Source organism: Chelmon rostratus, chromosome 21 (assembly GCF_017976325.1).
Source record: "Chelmon rostratus isolate fCheRos1 chromosome 21, fCheRos1.pri, whole genome shotgun sequence".
Classification (NCBI taxonomy): domain Eukaryota; kingdom Metazoa; phylum Chordata; class Actinopteri; order Chaetodontiformes; family Chaetodontidae; genus Chelmon; species Chelmon rostratus.
In genome coordinates this window covers 6,342,791-6,368,556 of record NC_055678.1, presented here as the reverse complement: position 1 = coordinate 6,368,556, position 25,766 = coordinate 6,342,791, and the positions used below count along the sequence as shown (strand labels likewise).

The 25,766-nt window shown below is 44.5% G+C and overlaps 3 protein-coding genes and 1 pseudogene across 5 annotated transcripts in view; 3 read left to right on the top strand and 1 right to left on the bottom strand.

Annotated features, from left to right (window-relative positions):
• The first annotated feature begins 2,684 nt into the window (after positions 1 to 2,684).
• On the top strand, positions 2,685 to 4,768 carry LOC121625225 (peroxiredoxin-like 2A). The gene is made up of 5 exons (XM_041963306.1): positions 2,685 to 2,997; positions 3,113 to 3,204; positions 3,664 to 3,804; positions 3,990 to 4,154; positions 4,327 to 4,768. The coding sequence occupies exons 1-5, from the start codon at positions 2,847 to 2,849 to the stop codon at positions 4,438 to 4,440; spliced, it is 663 nt and encodes a 220-aa protein (XP_041819240.1). The 5' UTR covers positions 2,685 to 2,846; the 3' UTR covers positions 4,441 to 4,768.
• Positions 4,769 to 4,911: 143 nt separating this feature from the next.
• On the top strand, positions 4,912 to 11,393 carry LOC121625224 (annotated as a pseudogene).
• Positions 11,394 to 12,741: 1,348 nt separating this feature from the next.
• On the top strand, positions 12,742 to 24,912 carry LOC121625222 (PDZ domain-containing protein 7-like). The gene is made up of 16 exons (XM_041963302.1): positions 12,742 to 12,904; positions 13,722 to 13,859; positions 13,946 to 14,120; positions 14,202 to 14,378; positions 14,483 to 14,630; positions 16,060 to 16,120; positions 16,248 to 16,425; positions 16,613 to 16,839; positions 16,927 to 17,091; positions 17,941 to 18,056; positions 18,139 to 18,230; positions 18,964 to 19,055; positions 19,145 to 19,216; positions 19,516 to 20,109; positions 20,459 to 20,559; positions 21,076 to 24,912. The coding sequence occupies exons 1-16, from the start codon at positions 12,742 to 12,744 to the stop codon at positions 21,217 to 21,219; spliced, it is 2,643 nt and encodes an 880-aa protein (XP_041819236.1). The 3' UTR covers positions 21,220 to 24,912.
• The window catches only part of LOC121625223 (leucine zipper putative tumor suppressor 2 homolog), a 34,076-nt gene continuing 30,218 nt past the window's right edge, over positions 21,909 to 25,766 (bottom strand). For 2 of the 3 annotated variants that reach the window (XM_041963303.1, XM_041963304.1), the window contains one exon: positions 21,910 to 25,048. In XM_041963303.1, coding sequence (XP_041819237.1) covers positions 24,341 to 25,048 — 708 coding nt within the window. In that variant the 3' untranslated portion in view covers positions 21,910 to 24,340. Of the gene's footprint in view, positions 25,049 to 25,766 lie in introns of all 3 variants that reach the window. The other variant, XM_041963305.1, reaches the window with a different exon arrangement.

Below are 25,766 nucleotides of genomic sequence, written 5' to 3'. Positions count from 1 at the left end.
TCAAAGAGATTCTTTGTGTTTTAACTTCTAACTGACTCTGATTACAAAGAGTTGATGTAACTGAACCTCCATCTACATTTGTTCACATAAAACCTTCTAAACCAGTTTTCTTGTTCTGCTGGAGGGACTGTGATATTTGTTTTAGTTTCTTTATAGTCTGAGTCTGTGTTTTTTAAATACTTGAAATTTTGAGTAAAAAAAGAGCATGTCGGCATCACAGTATCAACAGATCTCTGAGGAGGAGCTGGCAGTTTCTGATGAGCCCACGGCAGCCACAACAGGAGCTGCTGAGGACAACCAACCTGTCGCAGAGGAGAAACCAAACACCCTTGATCCTGAAAACCAGCCGAGCTCAGACGAACACCAAACTGAAGCTCCGGGAAATGACACAGAACCAGAGGTGATGAAAAGTACATCTCAGGTCTGTGTGCCTCTGGTGGTGCTGCCTCCTTGGTCTTTTGAAATCACTTCTCTGGTTTGGTTTGCTGTGATCTTTGGTTTTGACTTTTCGGTGGCGGTTAGAGTACTGTGATTATTCCAACACACAACTCTGCTCATATGGTTTGGAAACAGCCATCGAATGATTTCACATGGTTTAAGGAGATGGTGTGTCTGCCAGGTGGAGGTTACAGATACCGTAACCAGTCCAGAGTCCGCTGAGAGAAAACCTTTGGAGGCCAGTAGCACTTCCCTCCCTGAGGCTCTCAGCGCAGAGGCCAAAGAGGAGTCTACAGACATGCCTGTTGAAAAAAACGAAGTGGAGCCGAGAGACGATGAAGCAGTAGAGAAGACAGAGGTGGACCCAAGTGACGATCATGTAGAAGAGAAAACGGCAAGCACCCATCAAATAGACGCGAAAGAAGTTGACCAAAACGAGGATGAGGTGATGAGACACTTCAATAATGTGATGTACAACGGTTTACCTGAATGATTTACGGATTAACAGTTCATTCATAACAAAAAGAAAAAGTCAAACACCATGAGAGCAGCTCGCAAAAACATCTGCTTATGTTAAATTGTGATGCTAAAATGTTTAAATTCCATATTATCCTCTCACAACTGCCCTGCAGGTGGTTGATCAAGCTGACTCGACTGACTCTGAGCCGACTGAAGCATTACACTCGAGTCCTGACCGAGACGCTGACGACTTAAAAACAGACAAAACAGAGGAGCTGCAAGACAGACAAAGCCCTCATTCTCCAGAACATCAACACACAGAGGAGGTGATGCTGCTGAAATACAGCTTATATGAAGCTGATTTAGGTTGCGTGAGGATTTAGGCTTCCATGTATGTAGACTGAGGATGTCAGAGATGCAGGGAAAAGAGCAAAGACAATGGACAGATGAGCAGGCTGGATGATGACAGGAAGAGTATGATGTTGCATGTTCATTTCTCTAACAGGAGTCTCACAGGTGTTCACGTGAAGGAAATACAGGCAGGATTCAGGCAGATCTACTCATCTATTAATTTTCACATAATTTCACCAGCAGGTCAATGAAGATGAAGCTGGTCAGCTGGAGTCAGCCTCGGCCCCACAGAGTGAAGGTCTCCAACCAGAGGAGACACTTTCTACTGAGGAGCAGACGACAGAAACTCAGCAGCAGAAATCAGTTTCTCCACCTCCGCAGGACCAGGAAAAGGTGGCTGATTTTTGCAGAATATTTATGTCTCATTCTCTTCTAACTGTTGACGCAGCAAATAAGTCAGAACAAGCCCCGAGGAGGCAGCAGTGTTGAGTCCTCAGAACTAAAATGTCCCAGCAGCAGTAGACAGTCAGCCAGAGGGAAGACTTGAAAATCTAGAGATGATAAATGCGGAGATTTGTTTAATGCTTAGCTCGAACTGTTCTGACAACCTCGTCCCAGGAGGCAGACGGGCGATGCGCAAGTGAGACCCCTGATAGCTCGGCTCCGGCTGACAGTGGCGTAACAGTGGAGGAGACCGTGTCCAGTGAGAGACCCGAGACTTCACAAGGGGGACCTGAAAACCCTCCTCCTGACACAGGAGACTTCCAGGAGAAGGTAGACCCCAAAGGCCGAGCGGCAACAAGAAAAAAAACCCCAAAAATGATTCATGATCTATTTCAAATGTGAAAAATATCTCACAAACAAACGAGCCTGGACTGAACTGATCTCAGTTTGCACCCTTACAGTTCAGATTTATAGTTTCAATGGTGAAAAAGATGTGTGACTGACCTTTGTGTTGTTTTTCAGGAAGAAGAAAAAGAGGCAGACCAGATGTGATCAAGTCACTGTTGTTTGACCATCCAACGTGAAGTTTAAATGATTTTATAACATCAGGACACAGTATTAGTTTGGTGGATAGCTTATGTGCAAATATAGAATATTAAAGTGTTCACTGAAAATAAACATTTATCACCAGTAATCGTTTGCTTCTTGTTTATTTCAGCAGCCCTGTGCCTAAACTGTAAAGTGATAACACTTTAGAGCAGAGTTTTAGTGGTGATGATTGTTTCCTGCAACATGTAAACAGTTGAAATCAATCTAATAAACCCTCTTAACTTTGTTAATAGATTGCAACAGTCTTTATAGTGCAAGCTTGCAACATCATCATCAGTGCAGATCTCATTCTCCTCAGTGACCTTTGAGCTGAAGGAGGAGGGCCTGCGTTCGTGCGTAATGACCGCTCTGGGTGTTTCGGCGTGTGCAGGCGTCTCCTCTCCGCAGACCGGATGACGGCGCCGCTGATCAAACACAGCTGCGCGTGATCAACTCGTCTGATCAGGTGCAGAAGAGGGCTGGGAAACTTCAGCTTGACTTTAAATTCGCTTGTAGTAAACGCAGTCAAGTAGAAACTAAGATGCGTTAAACCGAAGAGAGAAGAAATGGCACTGGAGCTCGTAGCCAACGCGGCGGCTGCTGTCGGCGGCCTCGCTGCAGGTGTTATGAACTTTTTCACTGATATGTTCCTCACACCACCGCTGAAGGCCACTCTCAACCACCTGGAGGAGACTGAACTGAAAACTCTGAAAGGAGGTAAGTCACAAGTTGGTTGTTGTGTGTTGAAAGAATCTGTTGTTCAGTCGGAATCCGCTCTGCTTTCACTCAGTTGCTCAACTCTTTTACCCCTTTGCCTCCTTTCGTCACGCAGAAACAAGGATCCTGAAAGCTAAGTCTCTGTGGGAGAAGTCTGGAGCTGTTATCATGGCAGTGCGCCGACCTGGATGATTTTTGTGCAGAGAGGTAACGACAGGACAGCCCAGTGCCTGAGAAAGAGAGTCTGAGTGAAATATTCTGATCCCAGGCTCCATGTTTGTTTGTTTTTATAGCCATCAATTTGAAAGCTTCTGCATCACTGTATAAACACACTCATATTAAAGACATACTGCCATATAGAACTAACACTTCATTAATTTATAATAAGTTGATCATATAGTGCTGCACCTAGAAATAAGACCAATGAGACAGGCAATGCATAGGAATTTAAACCCTAAGAAATAACCACACAATACATGTGAAACAAAGCCTTCAGTTACGTAAAAATACAACTAATAGCAAAAGCTTTTAGAAATGCACAATTGGAGTAGGCTTGGTGTTTATTTATTGGCTAATGTGTGCAACGCCTTTGTATCTATAGTACATACAATGACAGATCTATTTGTTTTTGTTCATGTCACTGCCGTCTATCATCTTTGGCTGCAGGAGGCTGCAGAGCTGTCCTCTCTGAAGCCCCAGCTCGACGAGCTCGGGGTCCCGCTGTACGCTGTGGTGAAGGAGGACGTCGGCACCGAGGTCCAGAACTTCAGACCGTACTTCAAGGGGGAGATTTTCTTGGATGAGAAGGTTGTTTTCTCTTATGAATCAGTAGATTGTGTGGTCAGTTTCCCCCTGACACTGAGCTTTCTCTGTTTTAAAAAGAAGGAACAAGTCTTCAAACCAGATGGAGCCAGTTTTTCAGCATCTGTGTGAAATCCGTTTAGGTCTACATGAGTGATTCAAGGCCTCTGGTCTGTGTGCTTGCTTTGCAGAGGCGGTTTTATGGGCCCCGTGAGCGGAAGATGGGTCTCCTGGCGTTCTTGCGCGTCGGGGTGTGGATGAACGGCCTTAGGGCCTTTAGGAACGGCTTCATGGGAAACGTTTTGGGAGAGGGCTTCGTCCTCGGTGGGGTCTTCGTCATTGGGCAAGGACAGCAGGTAAAACCTCCACGACCAAGATGGCTACAATTATTCCAACTGGCACTATCAGTTGTAATAATAAGATCAATGGTATTACATTACAAATAACGTCAAACAGGAGTAAAACAAACCCAATTGGAGCATATTTTTTGCCAGAGGAAAACCCCTCTTTGTTTTTATTGTCCCCCAGGGAATTCTTCTGGAGCACAGAGAGATTGAATTTGGAGATAAAGTCAACATTGAAGACGTCATCCGAGCTGCCAGAAGAATATCACAAGAACTTCTGCCTTTAGAGAGCAAATAATGTTTTGTGTCACCCCTGATAAGAATCTCATCAGAACCATATAAATGACCTGCAGATATAAAAATGATCAGATAAAATAACAGATTTCATGTAAGAATCTGTGTAAATGCACATCAGATTAGTGAGTTTGTTGGTGTACGGGTCTCAGGGGAAAAACCAGGAAGCATTTTGGAGTATGACTGTGCAGTAAGAGGCTCTGAGTGTGTTAATGATGGTCTGTCTTTAAACTCGAGAGAGGAAGCAGACCTGATGTGTAGCACTCAGTCTCCTGCATAACCCTGTGATACTTGTTGTCTTGGGAGCCAGGAACCTGTGACCTTTTCACCAATAAAATGTGGAGTTGTGCTCTAAAGTTTGTTTTTATTATTATTCCCTGTTTGGAAGAAGTTGTTCAAATGTTGGTTTTCCTGAGATGAAAGATATGAGTTCCACTGGGTGGAGGGTGGGACCGTTTTCAGAGCCAACATCGCCTTCTGAGACCAGTCTGCTTTCCTGCAGGGACTTCCTCCACATTTGAAAACTCCCGTCCCAGCCACGCTAAACCAGCCACTGTTCGCTGTCTTTGCGTTGCAGTAACTGGACCAGACAGTTTGGATACTTTTTCATGCATCTGAAACAGCAATGGAAACAGGTTGGTATGACTTTGTTTTTAAACAGTGTTCAATAGAAGCACATTCAGGGCGTGTACATGCAGTGGATGAATTTCACACTTGATACTGAAGCTTCACCCGTGAGTCTTTGTTTTTTAGTTGTTGTTTTTTTAACTAAGTCTACTGAATGTTTCTGCCAACAAACTCTTTTTAATCAAGTAAGTTTGAAAAGTAATGGTTATCTACTTAATATGTTCCCTGTAATGTTCGAGTTCAACATACAGCATGTTTATGTCTGCACTGAGGAAAAGGGAAAAACAGTACTGTCATGGCAGCTGCAGGACAGCTGATAAAGATGGTCACCCTACATGAAGGGTGTGGTCCTTCCAATACACTATATACTTATATTTCTAGCAACTTTAATCCACCTCATTTTATACTCAGAGACCAACGATTGTTTGCATCCAAAAGAAAAGAATATTGTGAATACCATCTTGATGCAGTTTAAAACAACAGAGCAGCTACTGAAGGGAAACCAAAGTTTGATTTTTTTTTTTTCCCCTCGCAAAATGTGGACTACATCACCTTATCACACGTACGAATTATAACCACAGTAACAAAACCGAGTTTTTGTTATCAAGGGAGCTTCAAATCATCACAGGGGTCTGCATAGAGACATCATTGTTCTGCAGAATGAGTGTTCTTGCAAGTTAAAACAGGAGAAAAGAGGCAACAGTTGCAGGGAAAGCAGGTTTAACAGGAGTCAGATTTACATCTTAATTTGTATAACAGTGTTCAGTAATTTTTAAATGCGACTTATCTTATTTGATTAATAAAAGAAGTGTATAATTTATTTTCCCTGCTCTTTCCAGTTATGTCCTTCATCCTGAAGGGGGAGCTGTTTAACATGTGGGCTGTGGCTCTGGTGGTTGTGGTCACTCTGGTGGTTGCAGTGGGCCTCGCCAACACTGACTTATTTCTGACAAAGTCACGTCCAGCCTCTCTGGAGGAACTGGGTGCCGCTGATCTTCACACAACAACAGGAGGTGAACAAAAGAGAAATACAAATTCAACAATTTTCATCCCACGGTCCACTCTAGAGCTGTTCTGGAAGCTTTTATCCCATGGTCTTCATCAGTTTGCAGTTTGTCCAGTTATCAGAGAATGTATTAAATTAACATTTTTCTGAGTACTTCAAAGGACTTTTCGTTCATGTAAACTTGCAAAAAAGCTGAGCTTCATTCTTAGTAATAATACAAAAATGGAGAAAACGGATATGATTGAAAGCTACTGAACATCTGCTTGTGGTGGGATTGTTCACTCTGCTTACATTCAGTTTTTTATATGCAGAATTCACTTTCCCATAAAAAGACAGGAGGCAATGCCTCAAAGGTAACTTTGTGTGTTTTGTGTGATTCTCAGATGGGAAGACGGTGAAAGGTCAGACTCTGTGGGAGAGAAGTGGAGCAGTGATTCTGGCTGTGAGGCGTCCCGGATGAGCCTTGTGCAGGGAGGTACGGTGTGCATGTGTTTCTGTTTGTGAGTGTACGATCTATAGCACACATTCATGTACATGCAAGTTGTACATACACTCAGTATTGCTCACATAAAAGTGAAACAATGCACTTTTATGTGTCAGTTGAGGTGCTTTGAAGTAAAGAGACACTGTAGAGGATATTTTAGCAGCTGTAGAGAAGTTAAAACTGTAAAACATCTGTCTCTGAATTGCGTGCAACTCATAATGGTTCAACATCTGTTCTCATCTGTTCTGTCTGCCATTGTTTTCCTGTCAGCACCAGACAGCTGGCAGCGATGATGAGTCCCGCCTGTGTTTTTGAGTGGTGGCCAATCACTGGTCTTGTTTGGTATTTGTACCACAAATATGATACATGTATGACAGAATGACTTTATTAGTGTAAAAACTGTGCAATACAACAATAAAAAAAGCTTCATTAGAGAAGCGTTGATGGGAAAGTAACTGCTGGTTCTCAACCTGTTTGATTTGTGGCCCTTTAAAGGAAATTTACGCTTTCCCTTGAACTCTTGTCAGAGGTTGTGGCCTCAGTGGTGACATGAGTTTTGAGCACATTCAGCCATTTTTTTTAGAGGCCTCATTAAATATTATCCAGGAAGGTCAGCAGGAATAGCAGATTAATGCGATTAAAGATTCAGTAGATGACGTTGCAGCAACAATTGAGCCTGGTTCAGCTCAAGCAGGACTAAATTCTGTCTGAATGCAGCCTTTGTGAACCACTGACTTACACCGCCACTGCTCGTGGTGTGAGTTAGAAGGCACTGATTGTCTTGTTGGTTTGCAGTAGTTGTATGAAAGCGTCAGTGCTGATGTAGGAAGTTAATTTAAACACAAGATACTTGTGCTCAAAAAGAGGATTCATTCTCAGTGAAGAACCTTGGAGCTCTAATCTGCCTCTATACCTGCCAAAGAGCAGTGATTCCTAACACGTCTCTGGGGGTCATCAGGTGGAAACCTCCCTTCAACAGTGTTTCGCCTACTTAGTCCCACTACACCTCCAGGAGGTTAGGCAGTGAACTCCGGCGTCCCAGAGTCACCCCCCCTAGTGCCAGTTCACACTGCTCCTACACAATCCAAACAGCACCGCCACGTTCAACTGACCCAGAGATGCTCCAGGTAGTGGCCAGTACCGATGCTACCATTTAACTATTGCTAATGCTACTGCTAACCGCTAGGAAGAACAGAAGAAGACAATACAGTTCCGATGCTACCATTTAGCTAATGTTATGTGCTAACCGCTACCTGCTAAGAGGAACAGAAGAAGACAATAACGCTAGATTCACCTATACTGTTAATGTTAATTGCTAGCTACCAATACTAACTGCTAAGATACTATCATACTCTCACCGCTTTAGCTATTGTTAGCTGCTACAATGCTACCACAGGCCTAGATGCCACATGTAACTGCCGATTGCCACACTACCATCATCTACCCCTGCCTCTCACCAACTGCACCAAGAAAAAAGCGGGGTGGGAATACAAACCCTGGTTCGGGTAGGGGATAGAAAATAAAGAGGTAGAGTCAAAAGATGAAAGTAGGGATTGGATACAGACCCTTGTTCGGGTAGGGGGTGGAAAATTTAGAAGGTGCTGAAGGTGGAGGCCTAAACCACAGACTAGATTTAACAGCCTCTTCTAACATTTCCTTCAAGAAGCAGCAAACCCTACCATTTCCTTCAAAAAGCAAACAGAGCAGGAAAACAAACCCTAACATTTCCTTCAAGAAGCAGACAAAACAGGAAAACAACCAAAAAGATCAAAAAACAAGCCAACTCTGTGTCTTACCACGCAAACTCACCTGAACAGGCCGCATGGTCCCAAAGAGAGACTCTAGCTGGCCACACCCCCCACCTTATCTAAACTTCCTGGTTCTCTTCCTACTGGCAGAGCGAGAAGATGGGGCGGGGAAAGCAGAGCAGAGGAGAGGTGTCTTGTTCAGACTTTAACCTCTTCTCTTGCCGGGTTAGGCATGCATGTCCTCTGCCTGCCCCCCCACTGTCCCTATTTCACCCCCCAACTACTATTATTTCTCCTGATCCATATCCACTGACTAGACCTAGCAGCCTCATCTGACATCTCCCTCACTGTCTTTCTTAAATTTTGCCCATGCACTCCCAGCTCCCTCAACAGTGAAACAGCTGACCCTGCAACAAAACCTCTACACCCCACTTCAACCGGACAGACCCTGGTCTTCCATCCCCTCTGCTCAGATTCTGTCTTTAAATCTGCATACTTAGTCTTCTTCCTTTCATAAGCTGCCTCCACTGAATTTTCCCAAGGGACTGTTAACTCAATAAAATACACAGTCTTTTTACTCATGGACCATAAGACAATGTCTGGCCTCAGATTACTATAAACTATTTCCTGGGGCACAACTAGCTGTCCTCCCAAGTCGACCTGCATTTGCCAATCATCAGCCCCTACCAGGCAGCCACCTCCCTGCTTTCTCCCTGACTTAGCAGCTTTATTTTTCTCCCCCTCTCGAACAAACTGCACATCTAACCTCTCCTTTCTAGAACTTCCAGAATTCACCTGCTTCCTTCTCTCCTCAATGCCTGCGGCTAAGCTTCTCAGCACCTGATTATGCCGCCATGTATACCGGCCTTGTGATAAGCTAATTCTACAACCTGACAAAATGTGCTTTAAACTTGCTGTACCTGAGCAGAGTGGGCACGATTGATCGCCCTGTACCCAGAGACTTAGGTTCTGCGGGGCTGGCAACACATCGTATGTCGCCCCTATCAGAAATTTAATACGGCCTTCCTCCATATTCCACAGGTCCCTCCAACTAAGTTTCCTCTTCTCAACACCTTCCCAATTCAACCATTGTCCCTGTTTGGCTTGACCAACTGCTTTTGCCCCTCTTAACAACTCCTCCTGCCTACGCACCTGTTCCACTACAAGCTTTCTTTTCTCCTTTAGACCTGCTTTATTCCACACTGGTTTGCCTGGGCCAAGCCCCAAGCCTCCCCGGCCAAATTGAACATTTCCTACTATTTCTGCATGCCTAAGAGCTGCCTCTGCCTCCTGCACTGCTGCCCTTGGGTTCCATTTCCTCCCCCCAGAAGGATTCGGAACCACATTGCTAACTAACATGTCCTTACTCCCAGATAATAAAAGTTCTGTCCTAACCTTAGTGCATTTAAACTCCTCTGTTAGACTGGATACTGGCAGCTGAAGCATTCCTTTCCCATACAAAGCTACATTGCTTAAGCACCTGGGAGCACCCAACCATTTTCTAATATAAGAGCTAACTAGCCTTTCCATTCTCTCTGCTACAGATAATGGGACTTCATATACTGACATTGGCCACATTAACCTAGGGTACAAGCCAAACTGCAAGCACCACAACCTCAGTTTTCCTGGGAGCCCTGATTTATCTATTCTCTCCAGCCCTTCTGCAACATCCTTTCTAAATTGCACAACCTGTTCCACATCATTCAGGTCCACATTGTACCACCGTCCTAGACTCTTAACTGATTTCTCCCTAATTGTTGGGATTTCCTCACCATCTATAGCAAACTTTCTATCACTTACTTTCCCTCTGTATATTGAAATACTCCTTGACTTACTAGGCTTAATCTTCATACTAGCCCACTTGAGATTCTGATTGACTTTATCTAACAACCTCCTTGTACATGGCACTGTTGAAGTTAGCAGTGTCATATCATCCATATAAGCCCTAATTGGTGGAAGACGCATTCCATTCTGCCGTCTCTCTCCACCTACGACCCACTTGGAAGCCCTAATAATTACCTCCATAGCCATTGTGAAAGCTAGCGGGGACACTGTACATCCTGCCATAATACCAACCTCCAATCTTTGCCAGCCTGTTGTGAGCTCTGCGATACTTGCACACAGTCTGATGTCTTGGAAATATGCTTTCACCAAGTTAACAACTATCTCCGGCACTTTAAAGTAGTCAAAGGAACTCCAAATAAGGTTATGTGGCATGTGGGAATACCATAGTGATGTTTTACGGTATTCTTCAAATGTTGATGTGTTGTTGGTGTCCTTCATCTCTCCTCAGGAGGCTGCAGAGCTGTCCTCTCTGAAGCCCCAGCTGGATGAGCTTGGGGTCCCGCTGTATGCTGTGGTGAAGGAGGACGTCGGCACCGAGGTCCAGAACTTCAGACCGTACTTTGATGGGGAGATTTTTGTGGATCACAAGGTATTTGCACGCAGAGTTTGACATGGAGTTATTCACGAAAGCAAGTGTCTCATCTCAGTTTCTCTTCTCTTGCCTTTTTCTATCCTTTGCAGCAAGTTTTCTATGGCCCTAAATACAGAAGGATGGGTCTGGGTCTTGGTCTTGTTCGTCTGGGTGTTCTACGAAACCTGGTCCATGCTCAGAGGAAAGGTTACCAGGGCAACAAAAATGGAGAGGGTTTCATTCTCGGTGGCTTGTATGTCATTGGAATAGAAACACAGGTAATACAAAACAAGTTTAGTCTTTAAAAGTCGTTATTTTTAATTCATACTCTCATCATTTGTGACTTTATTGATTCACATTTCTTTCCCCTCTTCCTCAGGGTATACTACTGGAGCAGAGGGAGAAGGAATTTGGAGACAAAGCTGATCTTTATTCCATCCTGGAGGCATCAAAGAAAATTAATAAAAGCCAATAAACTGGAAAATATTTTGAAACAGAGATGAGATTAATGTCAGGGGAAATCCCTTGACGTTGGTGTGTGTACGTGTCATCAGTAGCATCTGAGTTGATGTGTTTCACTGTTGCTGTGCTGTTAATGTTGGTTTGTTCATGACAGTCTGCGTCAAAACTACTGAGGATGCAGACCTGATGCTGAAAATCCAACTCAAACCACAATAAAGACGCTAAAAGCTTCAATTAAGGTGGAGTCATTGGAGTCACCCGTTATTTAATAAGTGCTAATTATATTTGTGTGAAATGTCGCTTTGTTGTTGTCCTGAACTGAGCAGGTTTTGCATAATTGTTGGATCAGTATCTGATGTACAGAAAGCGCTGACTTGCTGTCAGTTGGCATGCGACATGTTTGTCGTCCAATCAAATTCTCTCTTTTAAATACAATCCAGCCAATCGTCATGGATTAGGGGCGGATCTTTTACCAGAGAGAAATGTCCCAGCCAGGTGCGCTGGATTATTTTGCACAACATGGACTCAGGTAGGCTAGGTAGCCCACTTAGTTATTATTAATGCACATAGTATGGGATGAATTTAGCAGTTTTTGCTGTCGCCTGTCAGTTAGCTGTCAGTATCAGTTGTCTGGTGGTGTTTAAAAAGGACACATGAAACGTCTGCGACCTTAAAACGGAAAATGTTCGGTAAGACAAATGTTTGTTTCTTACGCGTTTCTTTTTCATATTACGTTGAAAGTCTACATGTCTTAACACGAGCGTTAGCTATTGTAGCGGAATAAACGTCTGGTAGTGAGTTAAAATACAAATAGACCAATTTAAATCTATCTTGCTCTCGATAATTACACGTTAAATGTCGCTTTTTGACGCCACCACACAGTTTGCGCACTTTTTTTTTTTTTTTTAGCGCCGCTGAAGCTCTGTGATGCGTTTGGGGAACCCCGAGGTGACGACATGGGGACACACTGTTATCACGGGTTAAGTTTAGTGACATGTAACCATGGTATCAACACCATGTGACATCCTGACTCTTAAGTGGGTCAGGTCTGAGCTAAATAAACCAATTAAAGCCTATTTCCAACCTCACCTGCAGTGACAAATACTGTATATTTGTTGGCCTAATGTCCTGAATCAAATGTGCGTTGTAAAGCCTGTATAATGTCAGATTTTGAAATTGAACACATGCTGCAGATGTTTTTTTGATGCTGTATTTTCCTGTGAAACTCAGACAGCTGAGAGCGATGCAACATGGGCAGGAATGGACCTAAGAGTGACTCCAGGAAGCCACAGAGTCAGCTGTCATGTCACAAAGCAGCCTTCGTCTGTGAGTTGGAATTGCTGCCCTTTTTTGCTGCTTGAAAAAATCAGCTAACTCTGTGTGTGTGTGTTCACAATGCATTTGTGATGTTCTCTGCACGCGCTCTAGTCTCAGTATGCAGGGAGCACAGCAGACAGATTGCCTGAGGATCCCCCTCCTTCTGCTGTATGCTGCTGTAGACTCCTCCACCTGGAGCTGAGCCCCCGGTGGAGCGTGTGTGAAAGGGGACCCCGCCAGCCTCCATGGCTCACTCGTCAGACCCGTCCCGCAGGGAGAAGACCCCCGGGACCCAAGGGTCACACACGGCTACGCGCAACCTCTTACGGAAGAAGGAGCAGCGTCGGCGTGGAATCCGATCCTCCTCACCCATGGGCCGGGTCATCCTCATCAACTCTCCTGTGGATGGTAAGGAGTGGATGGGCTGGCTGCTTGTGTAGTGCATATTACAGCCTTTATATGCATGTCTCAGAAGGTAACAATCAACTAGAAAAGCAAAGTGTCTCAACGTCATAGAATATATTAGAAACAGCATTCGAAATATTAGTGCAGTCTTCTTAATAAACTTACCTCATCTTACCTGATGCTTTATAAGAGATAATGTCTTATTTCCATCTTTACTTCTCAACTTCAGGCATCTTTTAGGAGATTATAAATGAAAATAAAAGGATAGATCAAATGCACAGGAGTTTGCAGTGTTTCCTGTTGAACTCAGTTGAGCAACCACAGCTTTGCTCTCAGGCTGTACGTGGCTCAAACAACCTCCAATAAGATAGGCGACCTCTATACCGCCTGAGAGGCTAAACCCAGGGCAAAAAAGTCTAACTGCTCCTTGTAATACTGTTTTGTGGAAGTTTCTGTCTTTCAGAAGCTTTTCTGTTTTCAGATTTTGAACTAGAAGAAGAAGGATGAAAACCTTATGGTTGTATGCATCAGAGGAGGCCAGAAGTCTATTTAATAATCATTTAGTATATTAGAACCAAATAATGAAGAAATTAAAGGCTATATTTAGACCCTGGACTCTGTATCATACCAACCGTGTGACAACCCTCCAAAACAATCTGCTCCAAAGATGGCGAACGGCTGCTGTACATTATGAATTGTCAAATAAGACGGAGGAGTCAGAGAGAAGCTTGACCTTTTTAATAATTATGGCGCGGGAGTTTCCCCTGAGATTTGTGACCATTAATGGCTTATTGACACGGCATCCATGTGGTATTTTTAGGCGGCGATGACAGCGAGGACTTACATACGATCACGGTGGATAAAAGTGTGGACGGCAAGCTCGGCTTCAGCGTGCGTGGAGGCTCAGAGCACGGCCTCAGCATCTTTGTCAGCAAGGTGGAGGACCACAGCACAGCAGGTAGACGCAGTCCTGATACGTGGAATAATGTGGCATCATGATGTAACTGCTGCTCTTTTTAAAGTATTCTGTGTGCTTGTTCACAGAGGAAGCCGGCCTGCTTGTAGGAGATAAGCTGGTGGAGGTGAATGGCATCAGCCTGGAGAGCATCACGATGAGCAGCGCTGTGAAGGTCCTGACAGGCAACAACAGGCTGAGGATGGTGGTGAGACGCGTCGGCAAAGTCCCCGGCATCCGCTACTCCAAGGAGAAGACGACCTGGTGAGAAAGGACAATTCCTGTTGATGCGGTCTCAGATTATCACAAAAATATCAAACTCTGACCAGCTGGAAAATCCTCCAGGGTGGACCTGATACACAGGCGGATGGTGGTGGAGGAGAGTGGACGGACACCTTCAGAGACCAGCTCAGGAAGCGCCCTCCAAAGGATTGTCCACCTTTACACCACCTCAGACGACTACTGCCTGGGTTTCAACATCCGAGGGGGGAAGGAGTTTGGTCTGGGCATCTACGTCTCCAAGTAGGAAAAGCTCCTCTGCGGCAAAAAAAAACATGTCATCATAAATAAAATCCTGACTTCATTTATTGAGCTGCTTGAAGTCAGTCCTCTCTTCTTGTTTCTAGACTGGACCCCGGTGGTCTGGCTGAGCAGAATGGGATAAAGATGGGGGACCAGATCCTGGCTGCCAACGGAGTGAGCTTTGAGGACATCAGCCACAGCAGTGCTGTGGAGGTGCTGAAGAGCCACACGCACGTCATGCTCACCATCAAGGTGAGGGTGGAGACGAGTAGCTTAGGTCCTAAGAGATGATGTTGTTTTTGCACAAAAGATTCAAAATATCATCTTAAATAAAGGAGGCAAATACCCATTTAATTCTGGCCACTAATATAATTGTTTCTCAATCAATTTCAAGGCAGTTATGTGCTGCAGGTGGATCAACCTGTAAACACTTACTGATGATTACTTTTTTTGCTCCTGCAGTAAGTATTTGCAGGAGGTGTCAGTCATTTCCTCTTATTCCTTCTGGCACCCAAACACAGAAAAGAATATTACAGACACACATGTAATCTGCTGCATGATTCTCCAAATATCTACTCAAAATATCCGTGTCTTTGGACGGATCATGTGTCGCCTGTCGATTATATGATGAATTTTTCCAACAGAATTCATGCCAGTATGTAGACTGAGAGTAGAAAAAATAGTTTCACACATTTTCCTGCTGTTGACTGGTTGTTTTATCATTGAAATCTTTTTCCACTCTTTTGGATTCATGGATTTACAATCACCAGTATACCTCTGTACAGGTAATTGTGTTATTCCATTCTCAGTTTCTTTTAGGAAACATTGCTGTAAATATCAGAAGGAGTCGTGCTTTTACAAATTTGTCTTTGTGTACGTTTTTCATTAGCTCACAGCTTTTCAGTGGTTCCAGTATTTTAAGCTGAGACACAGAACTAAATATAAAGATTAAAAAGAAAACACAAATGTCAATCATTTAAAATGAACCAATTTCACTGAAAATCTAGTGTCAGTGCATCTGTAAATTCTAATGGGAAAGGTGTGTTAACCAGACGTAGCAGAAGTAAAGTTGCCTCAGTTGAATGTGTGGATGTTTGGTGCTGACGAGGGTTTGTATCGTGTTTCATATCAACTCTTTGTTATTAGAAAGCATGTTGCTTCTTTCATCACTGCCTACCTGAGACGACCTGACGTGCACCTTTCATCTTTAATTCTCTCGCGCACACAAAAACCAAACACAAACCAGCCGAGTCGCGTCGCCGCACAGCGGATGCAGCGAGGCAGGGCCGACAGCTGGCACGCACTCGTAATATTCCTCGCTCACTTTACTTGTCGGAGCTTGGGTTTCGCGCTGTGAAAAATAGCCAGGCCGTGTGCATTATTCACCAGGCAGCCGGGATCAGGTGCTGATCAAAGCTTAGAGCCGTGTTTTGTGCGAGTTTTGTCTCGGGATGCCTCGCTTTCACCCCGTGGAAACAAACACGTCAGGAAGCATCCCAGCTATCAGAAGTTACTAGAAAGTCAAGAAGGCAAATGTGCTTCTCTTTGAGGAGGAGAAGGAGGTGTGTGGGTTTGGATCTGTGGGCTTCTAGGGTTACTGCTTATCAAATATAGCCATCCCATAAAAGTTTCAAGCTCTCTACTGTATCTCATTTGCATATCTGTGGTCATATCTTCACAGGAAGCGGGACGATACCCTGCTTATAAGGAGATGGTGGCAGAATACAGGTGGCTCAATAAGCGTACGTATCTCAAGTGTCATGCGAGCGTTTCTGCTTGCGTCTTTGTCACGGAGCTGTCAATAACACAGGACACTCGGTGATAAGCTCAGATACGTTTGAGTTCAGACAATCTTGTGTTCTTCCTCAGTGGCCAACGGTACTCAGAAGTCTTCCTCCCAGGGTTCAGAGTCCAACTCCTCAGCCTCCTCGCTGTCGTCTGGGACTCCGGTCAGCTCTCTGAGCGGCCTGTCGCAGGTCATGTTCCCTCCCAGCCTGCCGTTTGGTTCAGACATGGTGGATGTTTGCATCTCGACTGAAGACCAGAGGTCAGGGTCAGCTTGTTCAGTTTCAAGAGATGCTCGACCTGCACAGCGCAGTATTTTGTAGAACTTACTTGCTCCAGGCTTTTAAAATACACCGCAGACGCACAAACAGTACAGCGTTGTGTTTCAAAAGCAGCATGTGTGCACTCACAGACTAGACCAGGCATGATTACGGTAGTTTACTTTGCAGGTCTGAGTCGGAGCGAACCGAGACCGCCATCCAGACGGACCTTCCCTCTCAGAGGACGGGCGCAGACACCACTCGCAGCCTGGGTCGGACCACGCTGCTCAGAGACACAGTGATCCGTGCAGAGGACGCCAGAGGGAGGAAAGAGTCCCCCAAGACAGCCGTGCTGCTGGCTCTCAGCAGGCCGAGCCGACCAATCAGCAGGTCCCAGAGTCAGGTCACCGTGGCAGGTGAGAGGCGAGGAGAGAGCGGGGATACGAGGAGTCCGTCTGAAGTTTGGGCCGCATAAATGACCGACTGTTGCTATCCAATCACAGAGATCAAGCAGAAGAAAGAGAAGAAGCAGAAAGGGAAGGACCCGGAGGAGAAGAGCACCCTGCAGCGCTCCAAGACCTTCGTCAACTTGCTGTTCAAGGGTGGACGCAAGAGGGACGCCTCCAGGGGGCGCTCCAAGTCCCCGTCCACAGACAAGGCTGGTAAAGGTAGCTGCGTTTGTGCTTCCCTAAAATGTGTTTCAAGATGTTTTATTCCCACAGAAAATGAGGTGATTTTAACCCTGTGAAGACGATAACGGGAAAAAACACATCACTGCTGATCTGAAGAAAATAAGACCACAGCCTTACAGCAGCCTTTACTCTGCAGTATATTCATTCAGACTGTCAGCTAATGTCATGAACAGAGCAAAACCATCACAGTCAGTCTGTCTGTCAGTACTTTACCTCCCCGCCCAGTCTGTGGCTCTCAGCCCTGAACCCTTTCACTCCTACTGAATATGTGAAAAGCAGGTCATTAATATGTAGTTTTTTTCACAAAAGCTGGACAATGTAGATTTCTGCAAGCGTCACTCAAACAGGAGGAAATACTGAATGTGTTGGGGACTATTTTCAGCAGCGGATTAATACACATTTGGTTTTCTAGTGAGCGTTTACAGCAGGAGGATGGAGTATTTTGGATTGAGTGCTTGTTGCTGTTGGTGTGCTCTTAAGATTTGTTAATGATGTAGAATTTTTGCAGCCTTCGCCTCCCTCCTCCCTCCTCGCTCTGCGGCAGATGTGAAACCCCAAAAATATGAGAGTAACTCAGTCCAGTGAATCTCAATCATCGCTGTAATATTTTCTACACTTTATGAGTAGTACTTCTGTGAGTTATGATGCTTTTGTGACTGTATTCTGTGCAAATAAACACTGATACAGATTTATTGAGATTCTCTTTATGTCATTCAGTGTCCTAAAGGTTTAATGTACTGGTATTTGGACAGCAGAGAGGTATTTATGGTCCAGTGGAGACACATCATTTAGATTTGAACACTGATTCTCCTGTAATGTTTTCAGAGGGACGACAGGTCACCACGATGCCAAATTCAGAGATGCTGGGAGTGGTGGAGGACATGGCCCGCAGGCTGCTGACGGAGGAGGAGGTGGCTGCTGTGATGAAGACGTGCCGAAGGGTAAGAAGCTGAGACGATGCGTTTACGGTATGTATCACGTCCAGTTTCACTGAGTGGTTGATTTTTATTGTTACTCCAACAGTATGTGGCAGAGCGGTCAGTGGAGAACTTGATGCGCCACCTGCTGGTCGTGCTGGACAGACCTGAAAAGCTGCTGCTGCTGAGGGAAGTCAGGTCAGGAGAGAACTGGAAAGAAAAATGGGATAATTACCAGTACATTTACTCAAGTATCATACTTAAGTACAAATTTGATGTACTGGGTATTATCTTCTAAGGCCACTTTCTCCTTCTCCTCCACTACAATTATCTGACATGTTGGGTCACTAATTACTTTAAGCTTTTGAAAATGCACAAGTACAACTGAAACCATTGGTGACTTAACGGGCAACTACTCTGATAATCATTTAATTAATTAAACACTGTGAAGGTGTTTCTTTGACCTCTGAGTCATTGCTGTTTTGAGATTTTTTACAAACCAATAAATCAATTAATGGGGAAATTAATCAGCAGATTGATCCATTATGGACATAATTAGTCCCACTCCTGTACAGAGAGTTCAAAATAAGCTTCACCTCAACCAACTACAGCAGTAAAATCCCAATTTACATTAATTTATGAGTCATAATAATCTAATGATATCACATAATAGTAACAATCACTTTGTTGCAGCAGTATTTTTAAAATTTGAAGCACATTTTCCTGATTATTAGTACTAGTATTAGTACTGATACCGCTGCTAAAGTCTCAACATAAATGTTCATGTACATCGTGAAGATTTTCTTTATGCCTGCAAGGAATAAATGTGATAAACTCTACTTCAGTTCGAGCCAGAGAAGGGGATGAAGTGTTTTTCAGGATGATCTTCTGAAGTCCAAATGAGACACTGATGAGTTTTCATGTTTCTCAGGATGCTGCTTCCTCCTCCTGACCTGAGTGCGTTCAATAACTTGGTGACCCCCATCGAAGTCGAGGCCTACGATATCCTCAAGTATCGCTCAAGTGCGTCTGATGCATGCTGAATGTCAAAGTTTGAGCAGCGACTCTAACAAACCGTCGTAGTTACGCTCTGTTCTCTCTCTGCACTGTAGTCCGAACTCCTCCTCTTCGCTCTCCCACATCCGGTCGAGCACCCAAACGGCGCCTCATCACTCCGATCCCAGGTCAGTACCTCTTAGTTATTTTAGATTTAATATGCTCTGAGAAACATATCTGGGATCGTCCCGGGAGTCCGGCTGTTTGTTACATCTTAAAAAGGTGGTTTTGACTGTAAACTGGTGTTTTTCTGCAGTTGTTTTCCTGGAGTTAATCATTAAAAAGAGTGGTAGGAATCATCTCTGTGGAAGTTTGTGCATGAAAAGTTGGCCCAATAAAAATAAAGTAAGATGAGACATAAAGTAGAAATTCTGACCTAGTATCTTTAGTGTCTCTCATGCTGATCTAACCTGTGTTTTCCCTCCAGATTACAGGGGAGGCTTTGAGCTCCACACCGCTGAGGAGGTGGAGAAGGAGAGCCACCTACTGGAAGAGCTGGAGAAGCTCAGTCTGTCTGGGCCCAGGGGGTCCAGGGAGAGGCTTCACACCCCTAGCTCCTTCACCCCGCTGCTGGACATACCGGTGGACGGCTATGACGCAGAGTCCAGAGGTCTCAGACCCCCCTCCACTAGAGCCATGCTCCCCAACTGGCTGCTGGCCCGCAGCGATGACTCCCGCCCTCCTCTCCGGACAGACATCGGCACGATTCGCTCCGTCCACTTTGACGAAGTTTCTCTGCACTCGTCGTCAGACAGAGGAGGGGCGCCGTGCAGGAACGGCCACTCCAAAAGCAAGAAGGAGAGAAGCGGAGGCAGGAGTCAAGACGGCGTGTTCACGCTGCAGAGCGCCGCTCGCAGGACTCGGCCCTCGTTGTCGCAGGTGTTCAGTCCAGATCAGCAGGTGGGGACGGAGCAGATGAACGGACATCCGGCTCCATCAGAGAACGGACTCAAGGGATCAGACCCCGAACGGGAGTTCAAGCTCAAAACTGTCAGCATCTCCAAGACCAAACAGTCACTGGGTAAATGAGCTTGATTAGGTTTGATTTCACGTTTTAACAGTTTGTCATCACTTAAAGGGTCAGTTCACCCAAATTATAGGCACATATGTGTACATTTTCTGTAATTCGGGTGACGTGTGTGTGTGTGTGTGTGTGTGTGTGTATATATATATGGCACTTTTCTTAAAGTTAAACAGATGAAAACAAATATGAATAAAAGCAGATCATTAAACACTGTGGGGTAAAAGTAGAGAGTTGACTGCATTTTTCCAAATGCTGGTGGTTGGTTCAGGCTGCACTAACCAGTTCTGTAGATACACAAATGTAAAAGCCTTGACTGATTGCTGCTCGTGTTGTTTCCACGTTTCAGGCATCAGTATATCCGGCGGGATGGAGTCGAAGGTTCAGCCGGTGGTGAAGATCGAGAAGATCTTTCCTGGAGGAGCTGCCTCCACCTGCGAAGTGCTCAAGGTGAGACGACAGTCGCTGAGCAGACTTCCTGCAGGGTTCACGACAGTACTTCTGAGACCTTTTTAATAGAATATAATTTAATACTTTACACTGTCGTATCGTCCAAAGTATGAAAGGATGATGAAAAACCTGTGTAATTTATTATTGGACTACCTTTTTTTTTTTTTTTTTTTTTTTTGGATGTACTTTCCGGCAGTATATAATGTTAGTTGCTGCTAATTAGATTAATGCAGGGGGATTAACTAATTAGAAATGATTAATTTAAATTAGCCAATGGGTCCGATTGTAGGTGAAAAACGACTCCCGACAGCCCAAAACATCTATAACGACTGTTATAGATTTCAGGCTTTTGGAAATTCAATTCAAAAACACGTTAATACTTTTTCAATAGGACTAAATTCAGTGCATTTTAAAACCTGCCGATATCCTGTTGACACACACAGAAGCAGAGGCTATTTGTTTTGTGTCTGTCTCTCTGAGTGTTTAATGTCGTTTTAATGTGTCTCGTGTCCTCAGGCTGGATTTGAGTTGGTGTCTGTGGACGGCGTCTCCCTGCAGGGAGTTACCCATCAGCATGCTGTCGACATCATCCGAAAAGCCTTCAGCAACAAGGCCAAAGACCCCATGGTGTTTGTGGTCAAAGTCCCAGAAAAGCTTTGAAAGCAGACTTTAGACAAATGTCGTGCGGGACTAACACAGAGACTCCAGCCCGAAACACTGATGTGCTCTGAGGTCAGGTATGTAACTTTGCCATTCATGTTTAAGTTTGAAGTTAGCAGTGATGACCAGATGATGGACACTGGTTGCTAGAAAACAAAAATGGTGGAAGGCAGCAGATCACAGGACTTGAGAAGGATTAAGAACATGGATGAATTTATGAGCGGAATGTTTAATTAACGCAGATTCAGCAAAAGACTTTTCCTGTAAACGAACTGTGTCCTCAAAGCCTGAAATCATGCAACAATGGTGCTCCTGATACCTTCACATTTCATTTTATCACAACCCAGGAGCCAACGTCCGTCAAGAACATGATCCTATTTTTACATTTTGTGTTGTATTAACATCCAGTCTTCTAAAATAAGTACATGTGTCAGGGATCAGCAGTGTACGTCTGTGCTTCTGATGACAAACTGTAACCGGAGTGCCTTTAAAAGCCCCGTGGACTGATCATACAAAGTCTGACTCCATGTTGTTCAGTTGGGTTGTAGTCTAGATGTTGACCTGCAGGGGGCAGATATGAGCTGTTCACAAACATTTCTGCTCCTGGCACCGCAAACCTTAAAACATCACCTGCATGTAGACATCAGGAGGACTGTAGAATAATCCAGTCACAATTAGAGAGAATTACAACCCAGTTAAAACGATTGTTCCACTTCCTGGTCAATACCGACAAAAAATGAACTTAAACTCTTTATTTATGCAAAACTCTGACATGATGTCACACTGAAGTTTATATAATTTGGTGCAATAATACAATTAAGGTGAGAAAATCCATCTGATGCAATGAAACAGTTGTATGAAGTTGAACAAATCTCCATGTACCACACACAGCTATTAAATTTTGTCTTTTTTAATTAAAAACGTAGTAGGTTTGTTCAAGAAATGTACAGCATGAAAATATACATTTAATGTCTTCATACAAATATTGCAGATTATAAAATTACACTGAGGAACCAGAACAAACATCCACACAAACATTAATATACAGGCATCGTATCTGTGGGAACAAAATATAATGTGCGACATTGCTTTGGTCTATTCACAGTGGCTATGTTTTTATTTTCTGAGATGGACAGGCATCTCTGGAAGAAAACTCAATGATTGGTCAGGATTATTTACAGAGGATGAGAATTCAATCAGCAGTAGAAGAGGAACAAAACATGTCTTGTTCTCTTGTACAGGAAGTAGATACACATGAAACAGGTGCTATACTGGAAAGGATGGTGGAAAAACAGTTACGCCATGGTCAGGAGTTTCCACCAAAACACCTTCATTCAGTGCATGATTCCCCTTCAGTGATGTAAAAAAACTCTAGTAATCAAAGTTTGATCACCTCTTATCAGAAGAGCCGTCGTGGGTGTGCTTTAGTGCTGTGACACTCTTAATCCAGTAGTGGCTCACAGCTCATTAGGTGTTATGTATTACTATGAATGAATTCAAACAGTGGGAATGGGTGATGTAAGGATGTGCTGGCTGTCATGAGACAAGTGAAATCTGGCAGCTGTCACAGGTTTAGTTTTTGCCATCTGGGTGCAGGAAGTGAGTGTGAATCAATGAGCAGAATTTCTTTATGTTAATCAGTATATAAAACACTGATTCTTTGCTCTGGAGGACTCTTAACACTGTTCATCACACCTTTAAAGTGTCTGTTACATTTGACCTTTATTAAAACAGATACAGCTCCTGCGATATTAATATTTTCAGCCCTAGTGTAAGAATAAAAGATGGCTGAATTCCATGTAGTTGCTTCGGTTTCGTGCGGCTCGGGTTTTTGACAGCCACGGTGTAGACCTTCTCCACAGCAGACGTGTGAAACCAGTTCCGTTAATGACACCTCAGTTCATTAAGTGTCCCAGTAAGACCATGACAGCCAATATGCACAATACCAGGATGCTGGGACTGGGTCTTTCCTGGTGATGGAATGAGGTTGTTACACTGTTTTTTTTCTGCTATGACTTTCCAAAACATCTGCTGTGAAAAAGGTTGGACATTTACAATAGCATGATATACAGTACATCAACACTGCAGTACATTATTACTGTACATACTGATGGAACATCTCTCCCGCTCTTACACTACAGGAAAAGTGCTCTTCAGATGTCAGAGAAAAGCTGACACATGCACTGGATGTAAGGTGTTTGTTCCAGATGTTACTGTGTTTAATGACATTAGACTGTACAGATGTTCATGATATTTCCACCATTTAGGTTAAAGTGTCCAGGATATGAGAGGCTTTGCTTCCCTCAAGCTGGACTTATTATTGGAGTCCACAAATTGTCTGCTCACAGTTATAAAAACAACTCCTTTGTGCCATATGTGGTTGGAAAATTAGATTCTTTGTTGTTGTTGTTTGAAGAAGGAGACATATTTTGGAAACATCTACTGTTTGCTTGTTGCTCATGATGTAATTTCCTTAAAGCCTCGAGTGGTTCTGAGAAAAGACAACACAGTTCTCTCCACATCACCCAGAGTGCAGCCACCGTCGTTAGCGCCTCTGATTCACTCACTCTTATCATGACATGCTGAATGTGTGGTATCCCACGTGTACTGTCAGCTGACAGCAGCGTGGGCTCCAACCAAATTAACTGCGCTAATGAGAGCTGACTTGCGAACACAGAGTGGGCGTGTAGTGCTGAAACCGGTGGGGAAGGTAGAGTCATCACCAGCACAGGAGGACAGTTAAAGGTTGGGAGAAGTTACTCATACACAACAAACTCTCCCACAAATGCCTAAAACTAGGAGAGAGGACCAGGGATGTCTAGTTAGTTACTGCAAACACTAACGCAGACATTAATGGAGGGGCAGAGGACTGAGGTGGCCTACTAACGACTAATTGAGGTCATTGGCTTTCAAGTGGGAGTCCTGGGAGAACGGACCAATGAGGCTGGAGTAAAGTGTGGCTGATTTTACACTGCAGATGTTTGTTTTTTTTACATTTGTGATGCCAATCTGTAATCTTAGAGAGAATGTGCTTCCATCAAGACAGCACAGATGAGATCAGATGAGAAAAAAACCCTTTAGCTGACAGTAGTGCAAATCAAAAGATGGAGAGACACGAGGGTCAAATTTCCGTGGCGGCGATCTCATCGAAGTTGATCTCGTTACCGCTGCCCTCGTCCTCCTCTCTGCTCTCCAGTTCCTGACTGAGCTCCTGCAGGAGCTGCTCCAGCTCTCGGTTCCTGCGATACATCTGCACATAGTTCTGCTGCAGCTGTTTCTGGTAGCGGATAACTTTGTCCTTCTCCTCCTGCCATATCCTGCGCTCCTCCTCGAAGCACCCCGTTTGCTGCTCGGCCCGCTGGCGCTCGAAGGCCAGCTCCGCCCTCATCCTGTCCATCTGCACCTTCATGTTCTGCAGGGCCTCCGTGCTGCCCTGCCTCTGGGCCTTCGCCTCATCGCTCTCATAAGCAAGCAGGTGCTCCTCTGCTTCCTGGAACACCTGACACTGTCTGTTTCCTGGGCCCTGATTGGCCAGAGCATCTCTGAGCTGAGCCAACTCTGCCTCGAGGCGTCCCACCTTTTCTCGGAGCAGCTCCGCTTCGCTCTTGCGGCGCTGGAGCTCGTTCTCACAGACCTCCAGCTCCAGGGTCCGTGTGCGGGTTGTGCCGTGGGCCTCCTGCAGCAGGACCTGGGTGTTTGTCAGCTCGCCACGAGTCTCTCTGAGTTGACCCCGCAGTGAAACGATCTCTCCCACCCGCTGGGCTAACTCTCCCTGCACCTCCTTCAGCTGCTGCTTCAGTAACGAGATTTCCCCCGACTTCTGACACACCTGAGGGGAGAAGAGAAACATTCAGGATTCAGTTCAATTCAGCAAGTGTTTTTTTTTTTCTTTGTGCTGGTCTGGTTCTGGTTCTGGTCAGCTGGCCCACTGGTTGGTTGATATTCTTAGTGGTCAGACAATCGCCAGTCTGTGTCTGCAGCACAGCAGCCTCCAGTGCAGGCGGGTTGTTACTAAAGGATTTAGTATATAGGACACTGTGCAGGACTACAGACTGGTGACTGCAGACAAAGAGGCGGCTGCATCAGATCCAAAGTGGTGCATTTTTTAAATATTTTATCAGTGATCGAATAAAAACATAACGTGCAGATTTTTTTTTTTATTATTCCCCATTGACCAATCAATTGGTTGGAGAGTTGGCAGAATTTCAGCGGACCAAGATTTTCTTTGGTTGACTGCAGCCAAAGCTGGACCCGACAGTTATTTTCCTTTCATTACGAAGAAATCATTCCTTGTGGCACCAGCAATTACCTCAAACAGCAGAAAAGATCAATTTTATAAATGATCCATGTCTATAGAAGACACAGAGGCAGCCTGTTCCATGGCTCTGCATGACTCATGATAACCATCTCTGAGGCAGCATCTTTATTTACAGTTTGGCTTCGGGCATCCTCACTATCATATGAACAAACTCCTAATTACGTTGCCTCTCAGACCATGATGAGGGCAAAAAAAAAAAAGCACCATTTTCAGTTCCTGGATCATGTGT